The sequence below is a fragment of the Squalius cephalus genome (assembly GCF_949319135.1).
Source record: "Squalius cephalus genome assembly, chromosome: 8".
NCBI lineage: Eukaryota > Metazoa > Chordata > Actinopteri > Cypriniformes > Leuciscidae > Squalius > Squalius cephalus.
In genome coordinates this window covers 46,497,838-46,506,130 of record NC_137129.1, presented here as the reverse complement: position 1 = coordinate 46,506,130, position 8,293 = coordinate 46,497,838, and the positions used below count along the sequence as shown (strand labels likewise).

Below are 8,293 nucleotides of genomic sequence, written 5' to 3'. Positions count from 1 at the left end.
CTATAGAAAACTTAATTGAAATAAATAAAATATTAAAAAAACTTATTTCAACATTTCTCAGTTTCCTTTAGTTTAACAACAGAATAAAAAATAAAAAGGTAAATGCGACTTTTTTTCTCACAATTCTGACTTTTTTTCTCAGAATTTCATGAAATAAACTTGCAATTGTGAGAAAAAAAGTCTAAATTATAATTTCAAACTGTTTTATTAAGTGGCGGACTCAAACTTCCTTTCTAAATTAAACTAATTACACTAACACTATATAGCCATATTTAAAAACAATGAGCAATACTTATACAGCATTTATTTAATCTCAACATTTACTGATACATTTTAATGATCAAATGTCTTTGTTTGAACAGCTTTATTTTTAGCAGATTTAATAAATGCTGTAAAGTGTTAGTTCATGTTAATAACTCAGCTAAAGTTAACCTTACTGTAAGGTTTGACCATAAATCAAATAAAAATGACAAAAATGAGTAAAACTTTACTAAGAATTCAAACGGAATCGGTTACACTTTATTTTAAGGTGTCCTTGTTACAGTGTAATGACATATTTAAGTGTTGTTGATGAACTGTGTGTTCTTACTATAGGATTAGCTTTGAAGTTTGGTTGCATGTAATTATGCATAATTTACAGTTGTTACTATAGTAACTACGTGTAACAAGGACATTGTAAAGTAGTGTTGCCAAAAAATAAATAAAAAATATGAACAAAAACTACAATAGTACATCAACGGAGGGAGTTAAACGCAGCCTGGCCTCCATCGGGTCCTGTAGCAGATGAACATGAGTCTGATGCAAAGATGCCTGTTACTGTACGAACAGAAATACCTCTGGAATTAGTCGTGTAACGATCAACTGACTTCTGGGTAATGCATAACTCAACACGCCCCAGAAATATATTAGTCACACTTATTATTATTGGACACTATGCATTCTGATAAATACTCCTGTATATAATTATTGCACAGCCGTCTGTTCTACAGTATTTTGCTAATTCTATGATTATTTTTGTGAGACGATGTGGAATATTTGTACTTTTATAAATTCATTTGTCGCACAAAAGAACCACTGAAGCGAAAAGTACAAGTTCAAACACATCAAACAAGTTTTGCTCAGAAATATTGATGTTATTTGTGAATGTGCTTTTGAGAACATGTCACGTTAAACTTGTTTTAACTGGTGATTCTTCAGATGAACTACAGGTAACACTTTACAATTATGACAAAGAACATTATTAATTTTGATTTCAACATGAATGAATTCACTAGTCAAATCAAAAATATGATTTAATGGACCTGAGCTAACATGAACTAACAGCTGTGTTTTTATCAACTAACATTAAGATTAATAAATAATGTAACAAATCTGAATTGCTGGTAGTTAGTGACTAACTAACGGCTCTTTATTGTAAAGTGTTACCGATTATAAATGAAATAAACACCCGCTGAAGTTTCACACTGCAACTGATCTCAATAAAATGCCTTTATTGACAATATTAAAACCACACTGCATTATTATCATTATTATGTACAGTCTGTGTGTGTTCCTTATCTCTAACACAGAACTACAGAGGAGAGCTGAGAGGGTTAACCGGGTGTGTGTGTGTGTGTGTGTGTGTGTGTGCAGAAATAAACAGGTCCACATCTCTGCTACATCATATAGATGAAGACACTGATTTCCACTCTTAAATATAACCCTTCATGATCCACGCTCTCCTTCCTTCTGTGTTCTGTTCATCCTTCTGAATCCCATCCGGAGAAAGTCTCTGACAAAACACAACATTTATTCCACTTTTTGTTCAAAATGTAGCTTTTTTATGAACTTGTCCACATTCAAGTGTTTATATAATATGCATGAAGCTAGAATAAAAACATTTGTTTAAAAGCAGAGGCTCTGTTCTTTCTTTGGACATATTCTTTTAAAATCCTGTAAGACTTTCGTTCATCTTCGGAACACAAAGATATTTTTAATGGAATCTGAGTGATTTCTGTCCCTCCGCTGAAGTCTAAACTCTAAACGCACTTCATAAAGAGATCATTAAAGAAATCCATATGAAGTAAGAGGAGAGCTTTATGAATGTTCGTTTATCAATGTTTATATGTGAAATAAAGCCACACTTTAACAAAGTTACATTACTTTTTTTTTTTCCCTGATCCGAAAAATGATCCGATCTGAGACTCAAAAACTGTAATATGATCCGATCCGTGAGATTAGTGATCTGTTGCACCACTCGTCAACAGAGGGACAGAAATCTCAGGTTTCGTTAAAAAGATGAGCATAAAAACATTGACAGCCAATCAGAATCCATCGCAGATGAACGATAAAAACATTGACAGCCAATCAGAATTAATTCATTATTTAATTGATGATGAACGATAAAAAAAAAAAAACAGCCAATCAGAATCCATCGCAGATGAACGATAAAAACATTGACAGCCAATCAGAATCCATCGCAGATGAACGATAAAAACATTGACAGCCAATCAGAATCCATCTCAGATGAACGATAAAAAACATTGACAGCCAATCAGAATTAATTCATTATTTAATTGACGATGAACGAAAAAAAAAAAACCAGCCAATCAGAATCCATCGCAGATAAACGATAAAAACATTGACAGCCAATCAGAATCCATTGCAGATGAACGATAAAAACATTGACAGCCAATCAGAATCCATCGCAGATGAACGATAAAAACATTGACAGCCAATCAGAATCCATCTCAGATGAACGATAAAAAACATTGACAGCCAATCAGAATTAATTCATTATTTGACGATGAACGAAAAAAAAAAAAACAGCCAATCAGAATCCATCGCAGATAAACAATAAAAACATTGGCAGCCAATCAGAATCCATCGCAGATGAACGATAAAAACATTGGCAGCCAATCAGAATCCATCGCCGATGAACGATAAAAAACATTGACAGCCAATCAGAATTAATTCATTATTTAATTGATGATGAACGATAAAAAAAAAAACAGCCAATCAGAATCCATTGCAGATGAACGATAAAAACATTGACAGCCAATCAGAATCCATTGCAGATGAACGATAAAAACATTGACAGCCAATCAGAATCCATCGCAGATGAACGATAAAAACATTGGCAGCCAATCAGAATCCATCGCCGATGAACGATAAAAAACATTGACAGCCAATCAGAATCCATCGCTGATGAGCGATAAAAACATTGACAGCCAATCAGAATCCATCGCAGATGAACGATAAAAAACATTGACAGCCAATCAGAATCCATCGCTGATGAGCGATAAAAACATTGACAGCCAATCAGAATCCATCGCAGATGAACGATAAAAAACATTGACAGCCAATCAGAATCCATCGCTGATGAGCGATAAAAACATTGACAGCCAATCAGAATCCATCGCAGATGAACGATAAAAACATTGACATGGATCTTCATTTATGTTTACGAAGATGAACAAGCGTCTGGCGAGTATCTGATGACGTTACTGTCCCTTTAAGAGCGAGTCACTGAAGCTTCTCTGGGGAATCTGCTTTCACGAGAGCGTCTCCTCCTCCAGCAACGAGAAGTCGTCGTGCTCCACCTTCACCGGTCCGGCAGCGTCCGCGAGCTCCTGCTGAAAGCTAGCCGCGGTGGCCGTCTGCTGGCAGCGTGCCTGATGCTTGAGGAAGCTGTCCCGCCACACGATCTTCTTCCCGCAGAGCGCGCACTCGTACGGGCGCAGGCCGCCGTGCGTCTTCACGTGTTTGGTCAGGTGGTGCTTCATCTTGAAGCTCTTGGCGCAGACGGGGCAGGAGAACGGGCGCAGGTTCAGGTGCTGCATCTTCACGTGCCGGTCGCGCATGCTCTTCAGCGTGTACGCTTTCCCGCAGTGACAGAAGTGGACTTTCGGCGTCGCAGAGAGAGGAGAGCAGGGAGGATTCTGGGAAACCGCCGCGTTCGCGATCTCATCTGGCGTTTCGTCGTCCTCCTCGTCTTCGTCCACCGACGGCCACTCGCTCTGCCACAGGCTCTCTCTGAGACGCCCGTCCGACTCCACGCCTCCTGAGAGAAGAACACAAACACAGTCAGAAACAGCGCGGTGGCGCCCCCTGGTGGACGGGAGCTAAACGGCAGTGATGAAGAAGCTCCACTCACCGGCCTGGCGCTCCTCGCTCTTCATCCTCAGTTTATCCTCGTCGTCCGCCGGCTCTCCGACGCCTTCATCCGCCTCCACCCGCTGCTCCTCCTCTTTCGCTCCTCGGAGCCGAACGCGGATTCGGTGTCTCGCGGCGAAATCCGTTTCGATGGACGGGAGAGGCGGGTGCGGATCCGGCCCACACTCGGGCTCGGTCCGCAGAGGAAACGTCAGGCTGCTTCGGCTCCACCGGCTCTGCTGAGGGCGCCTCCACGTGGCCAGAGGCGGAAGCGCACGTTTCTCCGCGGTGTGTTCGCCCGGCGGGTCCGATGGGTCGGGGAAGCAGCAGTCGGAGCTGCTGGGCGACTGATGGCTCGAGGAGCTCGCCACGCCCGGGCTGACCTGCGCCAGGGGTCGCGACCTCTTGAGGATGTCCGTGCACTTGTCCACGATGTGCCACATCTGGAGGAAGCTGGCCACGGTGACGTAGTTGATGATGTCGTCGCGCACGATGCTGAGCTGCCCGGTGTAGGCGGAGTTCAGGACGCTCTCGAAGGCCAGCGGGTCCATGACCGAGGGAAGAGACACCGTGGTGACGTTCTTCAGCAGAACCTGGACACAGGCAGAACCGGCCGCAGTGTTTAGAGTTGCGGCACCAAGGGTTCGTTTCCCAAAGCCAACTATGATCGCAATTTCCATTGAACTCCATTGGTAACGATGGAACTTAGTTGGCTTTGGGAAACGCACCCATGCTAAACTGTGATTCTCTGCTGCTAAACAACCACAGGCCAGATTCAACAGACATTCTTAAAGAGATAGTTCACCCAAAAATGAAAATAAGCGCATGATTTACTCACCCTTAAGTCATCCTAGGTGTATATGACATTCTTCTTTTAGACGAATAGTCAGGGTTATGTCCTGGCTCTTCCAAGCTTTATAATGGCAGTGAATGGCTGTTTCTGTTTTAAAGTCCATTAAAGTGCATCTGTCCATCATAAAAGTGCATCTATCCATCATAAAAGTGCATCTGTCCATCATAAAAGTGCATCTATCCATCATAAAAGTGCATCTATCCATCATAAAAGTCCATCTATCATCATAAAAGTGGATCTATCCATGATAAAAGTGCATCTGTCCATCATAAAAGTGCATCTATCCATCATAAAAGTGCATCTATCCATCATAAAAGTGCATCTATCCATCATAAAAGTGCATCTATCCATCATAAAAGTGCATCTGTCCATCATAAAAGTGCATCTATCCATCATAGAAGTGCATCTATCCATGATAAAAGTGCATCTCTCCATCATAAAAGTGGATCTATCCATGATAAAAGTGCATCTGTCCATCATAAAAGTGCATCTATCCATCATAAAAGTGCATCTGTCCATGATAAAAGTGCATCTGTCCATCATAAAAGTGCATCTATCATCATAAAAGTGCATCTATCCATCATAAAAGTGCATCTATCATCATAAAAGTGCATCTATCCATCATAAAAGTGCATATATCATCATAAGTGCATCTATCCATGATAAAAGTGCATCTGTCCATCATAAAAGTGCATCTATCCATCATAAAAGTGCATCTGTCCATCATAAAAGTGCATCTATCCATCATAAAAGTGCATCTATCATCATAAAAGTGCATATATCATCATAAAAGTGCATCTGTCCATCATAAAAGTGCATCTATCCATCATAAAAGTGCATCTGTCCATCATAAAAGTGCATCTATCCATCATAAAAGTGCATCTATCATCATAAAAGTGCATATATCATCATAAGTGCATCTATCCATGATAAAAGTGCATCTATCCATCATAAAAGTGCATCTACCATCATAGAAGTGCATATATCATCATAAGTGCATCTATCCATGATAAAAGTGCATCTGTCATCATAAAAGTGCATATATCATCATAAAAGTGCATCTATCCATCATAAAAGTGCATCTATCCATCATAAAAGTCCATCTATTCATGATAAAAGTGCATCTGTCCATCATAAAGTGCTCCATATGGCTCTGGGGGGTTAATAAAGGCCTTCTCATCATGGACTGATGCACTTCGATGGACTTCTAAACAGAAACGGCCATTCACTAGCATTATAAATCATGGAAGAGCATTCATTTTTGGATAACCTATTCCTTTAACTGACTTCCACACATTTGTAAGTTTTCTGAAATGTTGTTCACATATGCAAATTAGGTACTCATTAAATATGTGCTAATTTGCATACAAATATCGGACAGACGGACGGATGGATGGATGGACAGAACATGTTGTGGATGAGAAATAAAGCTCAAAACTGACCAGCGCATGAAAAAAATACAATTTTGCCTTTAGAATTTATACAGTTACATTTCTTTAGATTGTAATCGGAATTCCTGGAAAGAATGTTTTAATCAGCTCTTAAAGTTAGAATAACCTCCATCTTAAACTCCCAAGATGTTGAATTAATGTTTTGGGTTTTTTCAAATATTTCAAGCACTTATTCAATAGTTACTCAAGATTAACTCGAATCATAAGAACTCAAATGAAATCACCAACTTGTAAAAAAGTTCAGTTTTGTCATGAGATTCGATTGTAAATAAGTCACTTCACTCTCAGCACTGTAACTATGTAGTGTTCTCGTATAGTGTTCTCGTACTGTAGTGTGCGATTGGGAACACATCCAATCATAAACCACCTCAGTGTCAGAAAGAAGTATTTTCAGCATATGAATAATATTACAGTACTAGTAGTAGTACATTGTTACAGTGTAATTATATATTTAAGTACTGAGTAATATTAAGCAGCATGTACTTACTATAGTTTGTAGAGGGTTAGTTCATGTAATTATGCATAATTTACTGTTATTACTATGGTAAGTACATGTAACATATGTAACAAGGACACTAAAATAAAGTGTTACCAAAATGTGCTATGCTATTGTTACGGAAACGTTCAATTAAAAAAAAAAAAATTGCTAACTTTATCAGGAGGACTTTTGAATGTTCTCAGAGTCTGAACGTTCTAAAACAAGTAGCAACATTTTTAAAAATAGAATTCTGAAAAACGTAACATTTGTACTAACGTTTTGAAAGCGTCAAACTTACATTTTAAGAACGTTAAAACGTCATTTTAAGATTTGCTATGCTATTACAGAACATTACTTTTTTTTTTACAGACTTAATCAGGACGACTTTGTCTCCACCCAGATCACTAAAATATGTTCTAATAAAAGGTTTGCAAACGTTCCCATTATAAAAAAAAAACACGTTATTTTCGAATGTTCTGTGAACGTTCAAAATGTACTGTTTTTAAAATGCTATGCTAATGTTACGGGAACGTTCCTTTTTTGCAAACTTTATCAGGACGACGTTCTAAAACTAGTAGCAACATTTTAAAAATGGAATTCTGAAAAACGTTCCATTTGTGCTTACGTCATAACTTTGAACGAGCGTTCTATTACCGTTACTGGGAGAGCTTTAAGAGAACCTTGTTAGAGCGTTTGCTGGGCAGGTCGCGAGAAATCAATCAATGTTTAACATCAAACAGACATTAATATGCAAATGAGAGGGTTTGTATGTGTGTGTGATGACATCAGTTCCACACACACTCACCTGGTCATGGAAGTACGGGGAGGATGCGGCCAGCACACACCTGTGCGCGCGGAACACGTGACCCTGCACCTGTATGGACAGGTCACACAGCTGACCCTCCTCGCGCTGCCGGTTCAGGTTCTCCAGAACCGCGGCGCGCGCGCTCGGGAAGCACACCTGCAAAACCGGGCCCGGGGGCGCGCTCGCGCGACCAAGGATCTGCTCCATCCTACCAGGGAGAAACCGAGACCTGATCCGGGATCAGCAGCTCAACTCCAGATGTATGCACATCAAACCCCGTTTATTCCGGTTGTATTCGGTGTTAGGCCCGCTAGCAGATCATAACATAATCATATGAGGGCTTATGATCATGAGTTTACATCAACATGCGGCAAAGATCGGCGCGATTCAACCGGTCGACACACAATCTGCGAGTTTAACCACCGTGTGTATAATATATATGTTGATTATGATCCCTTGATCGGTTAAAATGAAATTTGAATGTGTTTATAATCTCACCTGCGTTCACTGTGATGGAGGTCTGCTGCGGAAGAGAGAGACACGCCCCCTCTCCGAGACCCCGCCCCTTTTAA

At 39.9% G+C, this 8,293-nt stretch overlaps 2 protein-coding genes across 4 annotated transcripts in view; one reads left to right on the top strand and one right to left on the bottom strand.

The window, feature by feature from the left end:
- The window catches only part of tmem65 (transmembrane protein 65), an 18,466-nt gene extending 15,680 nt beyond the window's left edge, over positions 1-2,786 (top strand). The window contains exon 8 of the transcript XR_013822037.1: positions 1,633-2,786. The gene's annotated coding sequence lies outside the window, so the exon portion shown is untranslated. The remainder of the gene's footprint in view (positions 1-1,632) is intronic.
- The window catches only part of LOC307163223 (zinc finger and BTB domain-containing protein 43-like), a 9,100-nt gene extending 826 nt beyond the window's left edge, over positions 1-8,274 (bottom strand). Inside the window, exons 1-4 of one of the 3 annotated variants that reach the window (XM_079879224.1) lie at positions 8,220-8,274; positions 7,722-8,031; positions 4,136-4,727; positions 1-4,042 (exon numbers count right to left, since the gene is read on the bottom strand). The exon at positions 1-4,042 is cut by the window's left edge and continues 826 nt beyond it. In XM_079879224.1, the coding sequence (XP_079735350.1) occupies positions 3,534-4,042; positions 4,136-4,727; positions 7,722-7,928 (1,308 nt within the window). In that variant the 5' untranslated portion in view covers positions 7,929-8,031; positions 8,220-8,274 and the 3' untranslated portion in view covers positions 1-3,533. Of the gene's footprint in view, positions 4,043-4,135; positions 4,728-7,570; positions 7,628-7,721; positions 8,032-8,219 lie in introns of those variants that run through there. The other 2 variants (XM_079879225.1, XM_079879226.1) reach the window with 2 other exon arrangements.
- Between the last annotated feature and the right edge of the window lie 19 nt (positions 8,275-8,293).